This window comes from Arachis ipaensis, chromosome B4 (genome assembly GCF_059453495.1).
Source record: "Arachis ipaensis isolate K30076 ecotype BB chromosome B4, ASM5945349v1, whole genome shotgun sequence".
NCBI lineage: Eukaryota > Viridiplantae > Streptophyta > Magnoliopsida > Fabales > Fabaceae > Arachis > Arachis ipaensis.
In genome coordinates, this window is record NC_142439.1 from 11,137,031 (window position 1) to 11,156,332 (window position 19,302).

General features: G+C 31.2%; 2 protein-coding genes across 2 annotated transcripts; one reads left to right on the forward strand and one right to left on the reverse strand.

Annotated features, from left to right (window-relative positions):
- The first annotated feature begins 1,986 nt into the window (after window positions 1-1,986).
- Window positions 1,987-9,460, forward strand: LOC107638857 (uncharacterized). The gene is made up of 5 exons (XM_016342257.3): window positions 1,987-2,124; window positions 2,668-2,986; window positions 4,394-4,860; window positions 5,703-5,852; window positions 8,993-9,460. The coding sequence occupies exons 2-5, from the start codon at window positions 2,668-2,670 to the stop codon at window positions 9,227-9,229; spliced, it is 1,173 nt and encodes a 390-aa protein (XP_016197743.1). The 5' UTR covers window positions 1,987-2,124; the 3' UTR covers window positions 9,230-9,460.
- DCL2 (dicer-like 2) lies at window positions 9,454-18,245 on the reverse strand. Its single transcript, XM_016342256.3, has 23 exons — window positions 17,791-18,245; window positions 17,590-17,675; window positions 17,299-17,476; window positions 17,020-17,133; window positions 16,321-16,455; window positions 16,053-16,137; window positions 15,844-15,908; window positions 15,496-15,636; window positions 15,263-15,391; window positions 15,054-15,165; window positions 14,850-14,949; window positions 14,158-14,353; window positions 13,908-14,068; window positions 13,541-13,759; window positions 13,182-13,396; window positions 12,784-13,049; window positions 12,307-12,695; window positions 12,112-12,215; window positions 11,596-11,795; window positions 11,268-11,477; window positions 10,433-10,840; window positions 10,060-10,338; window positions 9,454-9,970 (listed from the first exon to the last, which is right to left on the reverse strand). The coding sequence occupies exons 2-23, from the start codon at window positions 17,664-17,666 to the stop codon at window positions 9,620-9,622; spliced, it is 4,134 nt and encodes a 1,377-aa protein (XP_016197742.1). The 5' UTR covers window positions 17,667-17,675; window positions 17,791-18,245; the 3' UTR covers window positions 9,454-9,619.
- Between the last annotated feature and the right edge of the window lie 1,057 nt (window positions 18,246-19,302).

The window sequence follows — 19,302 nt, forward strand, 5'->3', positions numbered from 1 at the left end:
CTTAAGAATTACTTGGTTAAGGTGTTAGGGTTTCAACACAGACCATCTTCCTTCTAAAGATAAAAGAGAACGAAGGGTTTACTGGAATTAATCATTAAATTAAAATATTTTTTCTGAGTTGGCACTAAATGGCCACCTCACTGAATCTGAACGTGCCAGCAAGGATAAAATAGAGCCACATGTCCACTCAAACTAATCACGCCACATGCTGATGGCCGGAATGGTGATTGTGTCTGCCGAAGTGTATAATTACTGTGCACGCGTGACTCATTAAATTATTCAAGTGTATTACTGTCCAGCGTATGAACTTTCAGGTGTAATTTTGTCCCTTCTTCCTTTTGAAGACTATAAATTCAACCCCTTTCTTTCTCTAAGTTTACGAACGCTGACAAAAGTACCCATAAACTAAGAAAATTAACACTGTACCCATGAAAGATGGGTTCCGTAAGACAAAAGTATCCAAATTTTAATTTTTTGTTGATTTTTTAATAAAATTTCTAAACTATCCTAGACTCAACTTCAACTCACATTTTCAACCTTTCATACTTAATTTGCACCAACTCTTGCCATGGAGTCCAAAACTACTCCTACAACAAATCAGACCGAAATCAATGGTAGTGGTGGTGGTGGTAGAGGATCGGACCTCAATCGATTCACTCATAAGTTTATAATTCATACCCAAACCAAATTAATCAAGCACCAAAAAATACTCAAAATATAAAAATTTTCAAATTTATTCATCCAATTTCAATTCACTTTAGCAAAACTAGAAATAGAAAAAGCCATCAACCATATAAAATCAACAAATCCATTCATCTAATTTGAAATTTATTTCAACAAAAATCAGAAGTAGAAGTAGCCATCAACTGGATCTTCTGTAACTCAATCTCAGCCTTCATAAAAAATAGAAGCAGATTTAAAAAAAAGTAGAACAGTATCATTTTTTTTAGTAACTAAATCAATTTCTGAAAAGAAGAAAAATAAAATAAAAATATTTAAAAAAAAAAGAAATACATTTTTCTTCGCCGGCCGACTGTAACATCGTCAATGGCAGAACCTCCATCCACAGTGCCGCCTCCCTTTCTTCTCTGATTTTTTTTTTCGAACCCGCTTTTTGCATGCAAGAGTACCACGACCCCTCTCTCTTCTCAGGTGTGCGACGACGGTGTTTTCCTCAGCTGGGTCAGACGCGCCACGACGACATTCTCCTCGGCTACAACAGGCGCGCCACGATAGCATTCTCCTCAAGTTGGGTCACAGGTATGCGATGAAGGTGTTGTAGTCACCTCAATAGTGAGAGGGAGAAGCAGTGAGAGGGGAAGAGATTGGCGGTAATGGATTAGATAGGTGGCGGACGGCAATGAGGAGGTAGTAGGAGTGTTTCTGTGACTCTGTGAGTATTTTTGAGGGATAAGTGAGGAGAGAGGAAGAAGAGAAGAGAGGGAGTGACGGTAGAATGGGGTTAGGGTGGGGTAGTTTAGGAATTTTATTAAAAAATCAACAAAAAATTAGGATTTGGATACTTTTGTTATACGGAACCCATCTTTTATGGGTACAGCGTTAATTTCTTTAGTTTATAGGTACTTTTGTCAGCATTCGTAAACTTTATGGATATTTTTGGTAGTTTTTCCACCGAAATTATTTAATACAACAGTATAAATATGATACCAAGACAAAACCTATGAGAGTACCTCTTTTGTTTTTCAGCAAAAAATAGATATTACGTAATTTAATTGCACTAGAAACAAACACTAAAAAATATACTATAAAACTCTCTTTGTAGCAATAATAAAGGATTTGTATTTATTTTAAATTTTTTAAAAAAATGGAACAATGGTAAATAACAATACACAATGGTGATGTGAGAGGACATTGACCAAATGGATAAAAATAAGGAATAATTATTACAAATAGATTCTTTTGAATGATAAAAAAAGATATATTTGCAATTCACAAGTAAAAACACCCATATAGAAGCAACCTCTCCTTTAATCATATATATATATATATATACACGCATACTTTCTCTTGGTGTTGGTCTATAAATTCGTTGTTGTATTGATTTTCCTTCTTTCATATTAATAACTAATCATTATATTCTTTTGGAAGGGGAAACTATTTGAGGTACGCTTCTTCATTCCATCTTCTATCTTATTAACAATTCACTTGAGCATGCCCCTTTCGAATTTCAGTTATAGAATACCTACTACTCTATATGCACGTTGACTTTATAATCAAACCATTGCTAGCTTTCTCTTTGCCTTAACTAATTAGAACTACCTTAGTTTTGTGTAGATGTATACATACCTAATAACTTTATCTTTAGATATTGGCATGATAATAAATATAACATATGCTTTTCTTTTTTGTCATATAGTTCAGAGCATCGGATAAAACTGCCCAGTTAAATCAAATTCCAAATTTCCAATCCAATTCTATATGTTTCTTAAATAGTTTATATAGTAAAAACCGAGGAGAAATCAAATAAAAGTAAGATATTATTCCATTTTGAATCGAGTTAAATTAGTATTAAACCTTTGAATGTGTGTTTTTTTCACCAATTTGATATTGGGTTCGATTTTCTTAACATTGCATATAAATATATAATGTCTTCGTTACTATCTAGATTTGTTTAACATTTTTTTTATATATATATGCTAATTACAGATGAAGATGTGGAATGTAAATCATTGTTGTTGGGCAATGGTAGTGATGTTATCAAGCACAGTAGTGCCATATTCATGGGCCTTTGTGAATGAAAAAACTTCTGTATTTTTATCTCCCAAGATTGAGATAGGAGCAGGGAAAAGTTCCAACAAATTTTACTACGATGTTGATTTCCCAAGAGGCCATATTGCACTAAAGAGTTTCAATGCTGAAATAGTTGATGAAAAAGGAAACTCTGTGCCTCTCTATGAGGCCTATCTTCACCATTGGATTGTTATGAAGTACCATCAACCCAAAAATGCCACAAAAACAAACCCAGGTATTGTTTTTTTTTTTTTTCTTTAATTTCTTTTTATAATTTGTTTATATCTTGATGTTGACTTAATTAAGTAATATATAACAGATTCAAATTGAAAATACATATATAAAAAGAAAAATGCTAGAGGGTGATCATAATTTATTATTGTTGACCATTATTTTTAGTTATCATTTCATTTTTTTTAATCTAATAATTCAATAACATATTTTAGCTTGTATTTTTAAATATTAATAGTTAATTGATGGCCAAAATTAATAAATTTTGATAATTTTTTAATATTTTTCTTATAGAAAATAGCATGATACAAATGTTTTATATATTTTGTTCATCTAAAAAATAAGACAAAATAATTAGTTTTCTATATTTCTGTATCTAATTTATATTTGTATTATAACATTTGCATTTGATAATATTAGTAAGACAATATAAAAAATTTATTTAGAACGAAGATACGTATAAAATACAAGAAAAAATTGCCTCCGAAATAAAAATTTATATATATTCTGTATTTTCTAAAATTGAGGATATAGAAAATATTTAATATTTAATATATCTCTGTTTCAATACAGAATCTAAACACAACCTATTATATCTCAATTACTAATATATAATATTATATTCAAATATAAAAAATTGCATAATTATTACACTGATTAAATTCAAAGGAAATGATAATATTATTTTTAAATTGACAATGCTACTGCTTCCTAATTATATTTTTTTATCTTCTTATAAAATTATTTACCGTCCTTATAGATATGACAACAAAAAATTAAGAATATTAATATGATAAATAAGAATTGGAAGTATAATTAAAAATGAATACCGTTATCAATTTGAAAGTGACATTATAATTTTTCTAAATAACAAAAAAAATCATTAATAAAACTCATATAATCACGAATAAAAGATTAAAAAGTTACAAAAAAAACTATACAGTAGCTAACGAGTTATAACTCAAACGACATAGTCTTTTATACTCACTTAGGTAGTGTTTGGTGGAGAGATAAAGACGGAAAGACTAAGAGACAGAAATTGAAACAAGAGTTCTAATTTAATTTGCACAAAGAATAAAATTGAAATTAATTAACTGAAATGAGGATATTTTAGGTATAAAATGTTATTAAAGTTTTAGTCTCCATCTCTAAAAATTTTAGTCATCTGTGTCCCCACTTTTTGGAAGTACTAAAATACAGAAATTTTGAAGACAGAGACAGAAATTTTAGTAGCAATCTCTAAACCAACAAACATGATATTAAGTCTCAATCTTTCGGTTCCTATTTCAATACCTCAAAACAAACCTTACCTTATAGATTACGAGTTTGAATTTCACTCATAACTTTTGAAAAAAAAAAAAAAAAAGCCAACTATACAGTAATAGACTAATATTATATGGTACTTGTTCAGGTATTGAAATTGTGCAAAACAGTGGCTTATGCCAATACAATACTCTTCCATATTACTTTGGAGTTGGATCAGAAACAAGAGGAGTAAAAACACACATTCCAGACCCTTATGCAATAGAAGCTGGAAACCCTCCAGAAGGGTATGATGAGAAATGGGTAATAAATGTTCATGCAATTGACACAAGGGGTGTCCAAGACAAGATTGGGTGCATTGAGTGCAGGTGTGATCTCTTCAACATAACAAAAGATTCAGATGGAAAACCTTTGAGTCCAAGTTACCATGGAGGGTTGACTTGTTGCCCTGATGAGAGTCAATGCTTGTTGAAGAAAGGATTCAAACCTCAAAACAGAACCTTGTATCTTAAATACACTGTCAAGTGGGTCACCTGGGAACACTTTATATTGCCTCTTAGGGTTTATGTGCTTGATGTTACTGATGTTGTCAAAAATAACACACATAATTGCCTGGTAAGTCATATTTCAATTTTTGCTTATATAGTTTAATAATTAATTAGTAGAATAAATTATCACGCTGACAAATGTATCTATATAAGAATAAAACGACAATTTTAACCACGGAAGATGGCTTCCGTGTGCCAAAAGTACCCTAACGGACCAATTATGTAACCAACGTCCGGGTACTCTTGGCACACGGAGGCCATCTTCCGTAGTTACAATTGTCATTTTATTTTTATATGGATACATTTGTCAGCGTCTGTATCTTTTATGGATACAAATAGTAGTTTATTCTTAATTAGTAAATGAAGTGCTTGATCAAGAAAAAAATATTTTTATTATTATTTAAGGAAAAAAATTTATATTTTTATTTTAATTTGTTCAAATATTTTTAGTTATGGAGTAGTTTTGTTGTTTTTTCTTATATAAAAAAAATTTAATGTCTAAAATTTATGATTTTGACAGAGGATATACAATGAAAATTTTAAAGTTTATTTTTTATAAAAATTTATTACATGTAAAATTTTGAGATATAAACCGAATAAAAAAAAAATAATTTTAATACATTGATAATGTAAAGAATTTTACATAGACATATAATCAGAGTTATGTATTTAGATAATTTTTGAAATAATTAATTTAAAAATTAATTATTTTTGCTGATGTGATAATACATGATTAGTTGTTTGTATAAAAAAAATTATACTAATTGAATGAAAATTAAATTCTAAAAAAAAAATTAGGTCAACTATTCAGAAACCAAGCCTGTGGTTTAATTTTCTCATGTAAAATTAGATATTTATGAATTGTTTGGATGGGTAATTAACTAACAAGAGTTATTTATTTTGGTGCAGGTTGAGTATGATGTTTTGCCTTGCAAGTATGGAGGAGGTAAATGCGTTGATGTGAGGAGAACAAAGCTTCCAATGAACAAAGGAGGTTATGTCATTTATGGTGTTGCTCATGAACATGTTGGTGGCATTGGTTCAACTCTCTACGGCCAGGTAACTCAGAAAAACATCATCTACACTGATGGAAAGAAGAAATTGATTAAAATAATAAAATAAAAAATTAATTATTATTATTATTATTATTATTATTATTAAATTTACAATTTTAAAATATATGAGTTTTGCCGTCATAATTTGACTATTTTTTCTATATTAATTGTTATTAAAAGCATGAATTTTTTTATTTATATAGAATAAATTTCTTTAATTGATATTAAACAAATAAGACCATCCGATTTATTATTGAAAAAATACAAACTTAAAATAAGACTATTAAATATTTTATCAGAAAATTCTTAGAGTTAATATTCAATTTTGCCTATAAAATTTAAAGTCAGATCTAATTTGACTCTTAAAATTTTAATAGACTCAAATTGGATTCCAAAATTTACAATCATAATTCACAGTCACATCAATTCTAATATCCGTTAACAACGTGTTGATTTGGTACATTAATATGTTGTGATTTGGATTCTTTACGTAATTTTCGTGTGATCAAAATTCATTAGAGTTCCAAAAATGTGATTGTTGCTTTTAGAGTCACAAAATTTTTAAATTAAATTTATTATTATCATTTTCGTGAGAATGCTAAAGAGTCAATAAACTTTTAAGAAGTCTTAATCATATAGAATCTAGGCTAAGAATCTAAATCTTAACAAATTAATGTGTAAAATCAACACACTATTTATGAAAAGCAGTTCATGAATTAACATAAATTATTATTATAAATTTTAGAAGACAAATTGAGTTCATTCTAATTTTTAGAGATAAATTTAAATCTAATCTTAAATTTTAAGAACCAAATTAAATATTAATTTAAGTCACCAAAAAAAATTAAATATTAATTTTAATTTAGATTAAAAAAATTCGAAAAGTGTAGATCTAAGAGTCTAATTATTTATTTTTATTTTTTGAAAATTAAATAATACAAATCACTTAATTCGATTTTTGTATTAAGACCATTTATCCACTAAAAAATCGGTGGTTTCGATGTCTCCCATTTTAAAATTCCACAATAGCATAAAAGAAAAGTATAGATAAATATCTCTAATCACCATGTTGAAATTATACCTTTCAGACACCACCATTCTAAATCAAAATTCCTTAATAAATATCATAAATCATACGATTTTGTTAGGTAAACAATGACTTTTGTAAATAATATAAATAATAAATTTTAAAATTGATTCAATAAAATAAAAAAAATATTCCACTCCTAAATTATTTTCTAAACTTTAATATTAGGATAATCATCTGCATATCTAGTGAATTGAACATTCAGCTATTGTTAATTATACATGAGTAAATCGAATTAAAAGAAATAACCATCCAATTAAAAATAATAAACATAATTATTTACATATTTATTGAATTGAACATCTGATATATCCATTATTTATATTATTTAGTATTTTTATTATCTACTTATACTTTTTCTAAATCACAATATCAATCTCCTTGCCAATGAGTAATAGCTCAAATGGCATAGTCTCCCCATACTCAATTAAGAAGTTGCGGGTTCGAGTCTCCTATCTTTGATAAAAAAAAAAAAAATATATCAATCTCCTTGTCTTGATCCAATGATGATGTCACATACACGCACGTATGAATTCAGCAGTTTGTAATTTGTAGGGATTATCAGTTTATGTTTATCACGTATACACAAAAGTAAGCGTGCTTGATGGTTCAAACTTCAAAGTCAATTGTGTCCCTTTTGACTTGTGTTTCATGTTTCATGTGGACTTATAAAATGGGAGCTAAGGACTACCCTACACAAAATCTACAAACAATATTTAAAAATTTAGCAATGTTTCATCTTATTTTTTTCGCATTTTTTTTTCAACGTCGCTGTGATTGTCATAGCTATTATTATTGTTGTTATTGTTGCTGCTATTACTGTCTGTTTTATTAATGTTATTGTTGTTTATTTTTTTTTTCATTCTCTTTTATTATCATAATCATCATCTCGTCATTTTTATCTTCTTTTTCTTCTAACCAATAAAATATGCATAGCACTTAAATAACAAAATACATTTGCAACAAAAATTTGGATGCTATATGCAAAAATTTATATACTATATTAATGAAATACACATAACACATAAATTGTGGTATACAACACAAAAATCTTAATATATAACACAGAAATTTTGATGCACAGCACATAAATTTTTTGAAGATTACATACTTAGAACATTAATTCACCCAACAAAATACATTCACTGCAAAAGAAATTGTATGTTATGTGCATAAATTTGTGTGCTATACCAATAAAATATGTACAACACATAAATTTTGGTGTATAGTATAGAAATTTTGATGTATAGTATAGAAATTTTTGAAAGACTACATAACTAGAATATTGACTCAACCCACTAACAAAATATATTCTGCAGCAAAAATTTGTATGCTATATCAATAAGTTTGTGTTATGCTTCGAAAATTTGTGTGCTGTATCAATAAGTTTTTGTATTCTCCAACAAAAATTTGTGTGCTACAGAAAGCGCGGAAAAAAAGTAGTGACATATGCACCTATTTTTTTCCAATGGACTTTGTACCAACTTGGTTGGACTTAATTACAAAAATACTTATAAATATAGTATCACTCTTAAATTTTAATTGATATTCTTTATTTTAACTCTTATACATAATTATTCTAAATATATGTAAAAAAAATATTACTTATACATCATTGTAATTTCAAAATATCGATGTTGAACAAAAATTATTTTAAAATATATTTCTTCTATTACTAAAATTTTTTGGATCCGTCATTGGTTATATATACACTTCTTTTTCAGTAAATATATTTTATATAAAAAAATAAGCATCAATTATAAAAATAAAAGTGTATGATTTATAAAAATACATATAAATCAATTTTATTAAAATATGAAAAATAGGCACTCACTATTCAGATAAATATATATGTAAGACTACTAAAAATAACTAAAATAAGCATAACTGAAATACTGTTATAATTTTCTTTTTAATAGATGTTAATACTACTTTTTATTGTGAAATATGTTTATAAGCAAAAATGGATATAGTATTTTATAGAGCTTTTCTAAGTACATATTATGATCATAACATACTAATCAAACATTAATGTGTGAGAATTTAATTAATTTCAGGATGGAAAAGTTATATGCAATTCACTACCAAAATATGGAAATGGAAGTGAAGCAGGAAATGAGAAAGGGTACCTGGTGGGAATGACAACTTGCTACCCTCAACCTGGCTCTATCAAGATCTCTAATGGTGAAGTTTTGACTTTGGAGGTTGACTACAGCAACACTAAGCTGCATAGTGGTGTTATGGGACTTTTCTACCTCCTTGTTGCTGATGACCTCCCACATCACAAGAACTAAAACTCATCTCATTTAATTATTTATATCTTCTATGATATTATTTTAGCATGCCATATGATTTTATAACAAGTTATGGGGTGGGACTTGTAACTAGTAAATAAATGCAGATATTCTTTGTGAAGAAGAATATATACTTGTGTTTGTGTGATTTAATATCACTGTATATGTAATATGTTCTCTTCCTAAAATTAATAACAGATAACAGTAATTATGAACATGGCTGATTTTATATTTCTAACATGATATTTTCATTCCCTCTTATATTTATAGTTTAATTACAACTTGCAAGGCCTCTCCCTATTGGAATTTCCAAAAGGATTTTACAACTAATGCACATCACTACATCAGCACCAATACAATATGATATTTGTATTCCTATGAATATTGCAGCTACTTGGGTTGTGTTTTTTTCATCTGTTTCAAAATTTCTCTACACACTATCCTCTTGGCTGTTTTCTTATCAGCATAACCAGTGTATTCATAACTATGAATAGTGATCCCATTGGCTTGTACCTCCATCAAATAAGAGGTGACACCATCCTTGCGAGACCGAATCTTTTCTATTTTGTAATTTTCTTTTTGGCATAGCTCCGACAACTCTCTGGTGGGATGCATTGTTAACGTTTCCGGTGTAACAAGCGGCTCCAGAAGCGGTCGTATGCATTGCCACACGGTTTCTTTATTATATTCCGAATCAACGAAAATTGCTCCGGCCAAAGACTCAATGATGTCTCCAAGTACCTGTCAACAGTACGAACAATCTTATATCTCAAAAAAAACAACTCTAACTACAATTGGAGAATCCCATGATCCAAAATATAACAGCTAACCTTGGGAAATGATATGTCTAACTCCCATACAATAGGTGATGCTGAAGAAAACTTTGCAACTTCTTGAACTATGACTACAATATCCTTATGAAGATCTTGTGAAGCATGTAGAATGTGTTTGTGCAACCCGGCCTTAACTGCGGACCATGCGTAACAGTCGTTACTCACAGACGCTGATCTCATGTCAGTTAACTGGCCAGGTGACATTCCAGGATATTTATTGTCCAAATGCCTCGTAATGAGATAATCCAATACTGCGTCCCCAAGAAATTCTAGTCGCTGCAGAGCAACGAGAAATTGTTAACGAAAAGAAGTGTACAAAATCTATTTTGCTAATGATAAAAAAGATAGGTCCATCAACAATAGTGTGTACCTGATAACATCTTGGAATTTCGGGCAGCATGTATGAACCATGGGTGAAAGCCTCCACTAGAAGATGACGGTCACGGAAGGAGTAATTTAAGAGAGATTCTAGAAAGTTCACATTTATCAGCCTCTCTGGATGAATGCTATGGTGCCTCTCATAGGGTGAAAAATTAAAGTTCACTTTAATGCCAACCCAATTCATAAACAACAATGCGGCCTCTTCACCACTGGTGCTAAGGTAGGCACCAATTAGTGCCTCAACAACATCAGCAATAACCTTCCGTCTTAACTTTCTTTTTCCACTAACAAAAGCTTTTGCCCCCTTGGAGTCCAACTCTTCTAGTTTTAAACTTATTGATTTATCACCGGGAACAGCCCAAGTTTGTGGGTCAAAACGTGAATTTCGTATGAAGCCCTGCAACTCAAAAAGAATAATAGTTAAGTAAAAAGTGTCAAACAAACTACAAGGAATAAAAACCACAAATAATTGAAGTGTTTAACTTAATAATGCAAAATGCTGTAGATTAATAGCTAAGCAAATATAATAATCAACCCAAAAGATGAAATCAGTCAAATGATTTCAAATTATAATTCTATATCAAACTTCACAGCTTCAACTAAATAGAACAAATATTAAATTGTCTTCATGCATAAAGGCAACGAAATCAGCCATAAAGGCAACGAAAATGTACTTCTAAACAAGAATATGGATAAAACGTCCTATAAAGTATAAATGCTACAAAAAAAGAACTTCTAAACCAGAATATGAATAAAACTTCCTATGAAATTGTAGCAAAATATGAGAAGTGAATGATTGAGCAAGAGAGAGACAGAGAGAGTACCGGAAGGTTACAACTGCACCCAAACTTACATAGGGCAGCATTAGAAATTATCTTTTCCCTCTTCACAGTAAGAAGACCTTCATGGTGATTTGGATATATTTGAAAAAGGTGCTGACTAGTTGCATATTTCAAGAAAGAATCTCCAAGAGTCTCTAGAGATTCGTAGTGAAAGCTCTCCCCGCAACTTTTTGAAGTGAGTGCTTCCAAGACCTACATTGCAAAATGCAATTACCATGGTATAAATATCTATACAATGTTTCAAAGAGTCAAATGAAGGGGAAAAGATGCCATCCATGAGCGAATTTAAGAGACTGAAGTAGTACCCTACCTTGCTAGTTGAAACCACATTTTGCATGCAATGATCCAAATGCAGCTTCTTCAAGTTAGAAGCTACAAGCAACGACTCAACTCGATGCATAATGGATGGAACAAATGAGAAGGAATAAATTGTACTAATAGGCACTGGCGACATGACTATATAGCACAATTCAGGAGGTAATTCAACTGTGCTCCTGCTTGCTTCAGAAACTGGAAGGGGAAAAAGGTTAGGATTCAGATTGGGTCACACAATGGCAATGCATGTAAACAAATAGCGCTAAACATAATATACTTCTATACTTTTGAAAGGAACATTTAGTGTTTTTTATTACTTAAAAAATCTAAGAAATAACTAAGCTAACAAACTTGATTCCTTTTGATTATAATCATACTTAGTTGCTTTCACTTAATTCCTTATTACATGCAGAAAATTCCAATTCATATTAATAAGAAATAACCAATCCCTTTACTTTATCATATGCTTCAAACCATTGGATTTGACAAAACGAAATTTCAAAAGCTTAACCTGTGTCCTTCTTTTGTTTGTGTCCATGACAATAATTTTTAACATGATAGAGATGCCTTGCTTTGAGCAGTCTTTGTTGTTCAAACTTCAACTCAATGCCATGCCTGAAACATGGAAAAAGATAGTACAAGAATAGCACACCCCATTAGAAAAAATTAACTTGAGAATACACTTCAGCAACAAATAAGTACCTACTTTTGTATGAAGTACTTCTTGTATGTGGTAACTCCACCATGCCTTAGGTTCAAATGCGAGTTTCCATTCAAGCACATTATATCAGTTGTGATATAAAAATGATCATTATGAGGAGTATAAACCAAAGAGTTCCTTAGTATGCAGGTGCAAACACGGCCGTTCTTTGTCCATACATTGGGAGAATGATTTCCACAAGCAAATTTTGACGGATACAAAGAATTGATCGAGGACCAATCGACAGAAAGTCTTTGCTTATGGGTTGGAAGCAAGAGATAATCAATCTCCGGATCGCCTTCTGAACATAATTTGTCTGCAGATCTCAGCTTCTCCATATTATGATCCAGGAGCAGTCGAAGAATTGTCACCTGGAATCTCTTGCATAAAAGAACCTGCAGAACAAAATATAATAACTTTTCTGAATTTTCCAACACCTATTTAATTTGCTATGCACTATTGAAGAAGGAAAAGGAAACATACCTGATTTGGAGAAAGATCGATGGTTCCTGTGTATCTCAACTTTACATACAAACTACCTTCATCATAAGGCATTTGGAATTCCTTGCTTCCAATTTCTCGATCAAGCTCCATTCTCATGGCAACCACAATATTAGATATATCATCACTAAAATTGGAGTTTAACTCCATTAGATAGCAATGATATATCGTATTCTCCGTATTAGAGAAGTGGTTCACCCATTCGCACGGCATATAACTTGGTTGCTCCTCATTGAATGGTTCATTCGCTGTAAGAATTTGATTGATATTGAAGCAAACCAAAGGTTAAAGGCATAAACAGAATTTTATTTCCAAGTAAACTAATATTCAAAATGAGAATGAAAATTAGAAGGATAAAATAGTGGAAGCCATAAGTTTACCAAAGTCTTGCATCTCCCCTTCTTCAACATAAATTTTGGGAACAAGATTATCTGTCAAAGCTCCAATCTTATGAAGTTGCTTGCATGCTTCAAGGCAAGCAATTTTCTTCAAGGCTTTCTTGTCACCTTCTACACAAATAGTTTGTATAGGACAACTTTTCGGAAGATGCAATGTTCCTGTTTCTTTTACCCACCTTGGAGTGGGTTTAAAGTACCTAATAATAAATAAAAATATAAGGGAAAAAAAGGAACAAGATTGATGGAGAATGCACTAGCATCTCAAAATAGGGTTCATAAAAGTGAAGGAAGCAAAACTAAGATGTAAATCATGTAATTTCGGCCTGAATGAACAAACTAACCCGTCTGAAGGGAGCCAAGAGCAAAATATATGGATCAACTCAATGCTAGAACTGAGAGTCACAATGGCTTTCGTGCTTTCAACTCGATAAACTTCCTCATTGAATTGATCACTTTCAAAATGATCAAATGGAAGGGAAGAATGACGCAGTGACTCCTTCCTCATAAGATCTCCACTAGCAAGGTATTGCTCTAGCCGAGAGTATGTGACTGAATCCCCACTGAAATTTCAGAACAAAATTAGGTAGTTTCTTTGGAGATATGTTGCCAATCTTACTCTATGCAACATATCATATAAAATAGCAGTTATATAAGTGCTAAAATAATATTAATACACAGGATGGCAGGAGAATACATAAAAGGAATTACCGTTGAACCATTAATACGTAGTCTGAATTCTGCATTCTAGCACGGCCACGGGACTGTATGAAACTGCACACAGTGGGACAGGGGTCAAATCTGATAACCAAATTGCAACTTTGAACATCTAAACCCTCTTCGAGAATTGATGTCGCAACAATGATATTGACCTACATATGACAACATTTCCTTAAATAAAAATAAAAGATGCAATTTATTGTAATAATAGTATAGTGAATGATCTACGAAAGCAACAAACCATGCCCATACGAAACTCTTCCACAATTTCATTTTGCATTTTTCTGGATTGATTATGTACACCAGTATTATTTCCTGCTATGCATTTCGTCTTCCAACTATTGTATTTTGGAAGCAATACATTCAATAGATCCTGGAGGACAATAGCTGTAATTACTCGTTCAACAAAAACTATGCATCGCATCTCAGACAAACCCCTGTAGTTTTAGCATAAAGGGTACATATGTCAACATAGATTTAATCATATTCATAACCAAAACAAGAGAAACATATACAAACATATCATAAATATTTATTACGGGATAGACAAAATAAAACAACTTCAGTTTCGCGAATTGCGTCAAAATGTTAGTTCTTGTGAATAAATAAATCAGAGGAGAGATAAGCAGTACCAACCAATAATAAAGAAAATGAAATGAACTTAAGGGACAATTTGGTACGGACGATCAAGGAATGAAAAGAGTTAAAATGAGTAAATTTTGTGGAAAACTGATTTTTCACCTCTATCATTACACAATACCTAACTGACCCCAAATGAAATTTCCAACCATAAAGTATTCAGCTTCTCAAATCAAATCTAATATCGACTTTCAACTGCTAATAATGAAATTTAAATCCTAGAAGCCAGACCTATCAATGATGGTAACACCCACATGCATGATTTCTAAATGGAAATTTTTCAGCGAGGATAACCTGTACTCAAGCAGTGTGTCAACAAGACAACAAACTTTGGAGGTTAACAGCCCCATATCCTTATCCGATTTAGTGTTATTACCAATAAACCGCTGAGGACCTGTGCAAGAAATATATTTAAAAATTAATTAATTACATTAAACAGTGCAAGCAAATTCATATTTAAATTCTCACATTTTCTTGTAAAGGTTTTAGAGTCAGTACCAGATGATAAGTGCGTCTTAAATAGCTTCACAGTATCTAAATTAAATTTTTTCACAAATCTATCCCCAGATTTAAATGATTCACTTTCGTGGGAAGATAAGAACTCTGCAGCCTGTCACATAAACACAAAAAAAAAAAATTGAATTTAAGTAAGCAACCATGAACAGTTATCGATGCTATAGACTCAGAAGAGAAGGGGAAATAAGAACCTTTAAAGCCAACCAAACACCAAGTGTATCCAAGCAAAACATAATGGAAGAAAAATTCTTTGTTATCCTCTTGTGTGCAGTCTCAGCAACTGATGCTGTGAAATTTGAAGTTCTCAAGGAGAGTTCATACTGTTGATCAAATAAAAAAATATCCTAAGTCAATAATCTCAAGGAAATAATCAACACTTATTTGACCCCAAAATGGAGATTAACAATTAAATATAGGAACAAACCTGTTGTTTTAACATATTGAGTTCAACTGCTAATTTTTCAAATAACACATATGGAATTTCATTTTTCATGTAAAACTTGAACTTTGGAGTTGATATTGGTATGAACTTTGCAATGACATCTTCACTTACGCATGTGTATACCTTCAATTCAAAATGTTATGTCAGACAAAGTGTGCATTACAAGATCAACTGATAATACTAAATTGAAACTCGAGAATCATTAGATAGAATTGAATTATTCTAGCCACATTTCAAGTTAGAACATTCTAGCATCAATATAAGGCCTCAAGGGATGTCAATATTCATAGTATAGGCAGGGTGTATTAGAGGTAGAGAATCCGAAGCAACCTTTGAGTCCATTAGTGTCATTAGGTCACGGATATTTACAGAGAGGGTGTATTCAGAGCTTCCAACTGGACCAAGAAAGTGAAAAAGGAGAAAAAGTTAAGGAAGCTCAAAATTAGAGAATAAGTGACATTATTGATTATCTTATTTTTATAGAATAAAATTAAAAAGAAATTGAAATGCAGAGAGACAAAAATGTTACAGTTGTATACCTTTTGACTTAATGGGAGATGCAGTCATCCCAAAAATTCGAGGGAGGTCAGAGATACCAGAGTTCAATTCCCTATGATAGAACTCCTGCATGAAATTAAATCAAATCTTGCAAAGGTTACAACAAATTGTTTCACCAAATTACACCAGCTTGTTGAGATTGGTTTTAATTATTTTATTTAAAGAAAAAATCTCAAATTTATTTTACAGTCGTATTTAATAAAGCAAAATGACCAACATTACAACAAATGCCTAACATTATAAGCTTACTTTCATTATGCAGGCATAAGGGTCTCTACCCTTAGCATGATGGCACTCGTCCATTATTAAAAGCTTAATCATGTCAAGTTTGAGAAAACTGTGCCTCAAGCTTCTGAGCAATATAGCTGGAGTCATGACAAGCACCTTAGACATTCAAAAGAAAAAGCGTTGTTGATAATAAGTTAGTAACCACCTCTAAGCTATGCAGCAAACAAATATTTCAGAAGTTTCACACTTAAAAGAACAAAAGATGCATGTCAGACTTAGACGAAACTGAATATTGAAAAATGGAAAGTTGGTAGTCTTCTTTTCCATTTTCTTTGAACACAGAGGCTTAGGCTAGAACTAGAACTAGGATTGACTACAAGAATAACATGAATGCTACTAACCTTGACCTTTTCATTTTTTTTTCAGGCTTTAGCTACTAAACTAGTTGTATTTCTAGGCTTGTGTAATACATTACAGACCCTATGCCATCAACAACAGCAACCAAGAAAATAGTGTATTTCTTTTCTCATTGCCAAAAGGGATAAATTACAATAGAAAAATTAAGCTTCAGAAATGCAAAAACATAAGCACACCAAACCAACTGGGGTTGAACATGAATTCACATGTGGCATAAGCAAAAGGCCTTTTGGTTGTGCAAATCAGATTTTTTCACATTTTAACAATGGAATCTTTAGTTGCTAGAAATGTAAAACCCATCACCTCATGTTCATCTATTTCTTTTTTCCATGTAGCAGCATCCCAATAGTCAACTCCCATATCTCCCCAGTACATTCCAACTTTCAAATCAGTGTGCGTTTTCACAGCTTCAGCTTGCTACAATTTCAGGATTGAAATAACAAGAAGCAGGGAAATGCACATAAGAAAAGCAGTGTAAAAAACAAAAGAAACACTGATCTAAGCTCCACCATTGACAAAGTGCAATTACATAATATATCTCAAATTTCCAAATACAAAGCCATAAGAGAGGGAGGTGCATACTTGAGTCACCAACACAACTTTTGGAACCAAGAACACCGCAATGTGCCGAGAAGGCTTACGCAGCATATAAGCATAACTGCGAAGCAGCATGATAGCAATGAGAGTCTTTCCTGATCCAGTCTCCAAGAACACTATAGTGTTTTCATGAATAGCTTTCTCCAGAGCTTCAAGCTGATAACTGCAGAACGAAATAAATGAATAGAGCACCAACCCAACTTGCAACAACATCACAACCAACGACAACACTAGAATGCTCAACTTCCGAACATAAATCAAAACTAAAAAACTAACCTTCTAGCAAATGGAAGAGGATCAGCTAAAGCTTGAAGCTGGCTTCCATCATCAATTTCCATCTGGATCGGTTCCATGATTTCAACCTGAAGTTACCAATCAGTGCAAATGAGTCAAAGATGCTTCCTTTATTTGATCATAGAAGAGAAGATATAAAAGCCAAACAAAATTAGAGAAACCCAGAAGACAAATGGAGGTTACCGAAACAAAATGAGGAAAAGGGTAGGCACTGAGATTGAGAAAGATTCAAACTTTGCTTTTATAAACACACAGAGAGCAAGTAGATTGAACAGTGCATTTCTTTTTCTTAAGCCGGAGGCTGCTTGGTGCCCAAGGAGCTTGATAGTGGAGACAGAGAAAAAGGGCCCACAGGTCAATCATACGAAAGTGACACACACACACACACACTGTCACTGCTGCTTTTTTTTTTTTTTTTTTTTCAGTTTTTCTCAATTGGAATTTTCGAATTCTGCCCGTGTGTGTTTGTGTATGGGCAATGGGTGTACATGAATTCTCCCTGGCCTCTGCAAACGTATACGTACATATATAGGGTATATAGTACAGTACTTATTAGGAGTAGTGGTTAATTTTATGGAATCTGCTATGGTTGTGTTGGGGACCTCAGTCGCAATCTTGGAATAACGTTAATTGGCCACAAAAGACTAGAAAGTAGAAACATTTTTCAAGTTTATAGGAGTTCTCGAATTTGGGATATCTTAATCAGTGTTTTGCTAGAAAGTATGGAAATTTTGTTTAGGATGATGGTGTCTAGGGTGTATCACTATCACCTTAATACCGTGATTAGAGGTTTTTTATTCTAGGTAGAATTTTGAAATTAGAGACACCGATTTTTTACTTAATAAATGGTCTTAGCATAAATTGAACACGGTAATTTTTGTTACTTATTTTTTTAAAAAAATAAATACTTAGACACTCAAATTTACGCTTTTTTTTAATTTTTAAATTAATTCATAAAATAAAAATTAAAAAATATAATATTAAAATTAAATCATCCGATTTTAAATTTGTTTTTCTTCAATAATAAATCGGATTTTTTATTTAAATAAATAAAATGAATTTAATAATTACTAAAATAAATAATTTAAAAAATATTTACCGAAATAAATACCCCTCTCTTATCTCGTTTACAGTATAAACGAGATAAAAGAGGGGTATGCGACACGTGTTTATCTCTCGTTTACAAATATGTATCTTTTTTAAAAAGAAATTTGAAAATAATAAAAAATATTAATAATATCAATAATTTAAATTTTTGGCATGCAATTAATACATAAAAAGGTTGGTAAAAGATATTAAAATGGATATATTTGATCAATTTTAATTCATTTTAAATTATAGGGATTAATACGTTTATTTAGAAACCATTAAACTACCCAGTACCCACTATTAATACGGTTACCTCTTTTCTGACTACCCACTATTTAAAAATTTAAAATATAATTTAAATACACGTGATTTATTTGATGACCCAATTAATGTCTATCACTACTCTATTAGTATATAATATGAAATTTTTTTACTTAAATTATTTTTCAAATTTTTATGTACTCTCGCGCATAAAATTTATAAAAAAAACAAAAGGAGTGAGTGAATACGGAAGAAAACAAATGTGCTGCCCACTATAGCGGACTATTAATAATGGGCACTTAATAATGGGCACACGTTTTCAGCGTACTATTAATATTGGGCACA

Excerpts from the sequence above, each read along its gene's own strand:
- DCL2 (XM_016342256.3), bottom strand. The coding sequence starts at position 17,666 with ATGGAACCGATCCAGATGGAAATTGATGATGGAAGCCAGCTTCAAGCT. Across the intron at positions 15,909-16,052 it reads ATCTCCCATTAAGTCAAAAG|TTGGAAGCTCTGAATACACC; the intron begins GTATACAACTGT and ends TTCTTGGTCCAG. Across the intron at positions 12,696-12,783 it reads TCGATCTTTCTCCAAATCAG|GTTCTTTTATGCAAGAGATT; the intron begins GTATGTTTCCTT and ends TTTGTTCTGCAG.
- LOC107638857 (XM_016342257.3), top strand. The coding sequence starts at position 2,668 with ATGAAGATGTGGAATGTAAATCATTGTTGTTGGGCAATGGTAGTGATG. Across the intron at positions 4,861-5,702 it reads ATAACACACATAATTGCCTG|GTTGAGTATGATGTTTTGCC; the intron begins GTAAGTCATATT and ends ATTTTGGTGCAG. Across the intron at positions 5,853-8,992 it reads GTTCAACTCTCTACGGCCAG|GATGGAAAAGTTATATGCAA; the intron begins GTAACTCAGAAA and ends AATTAATTTCAG.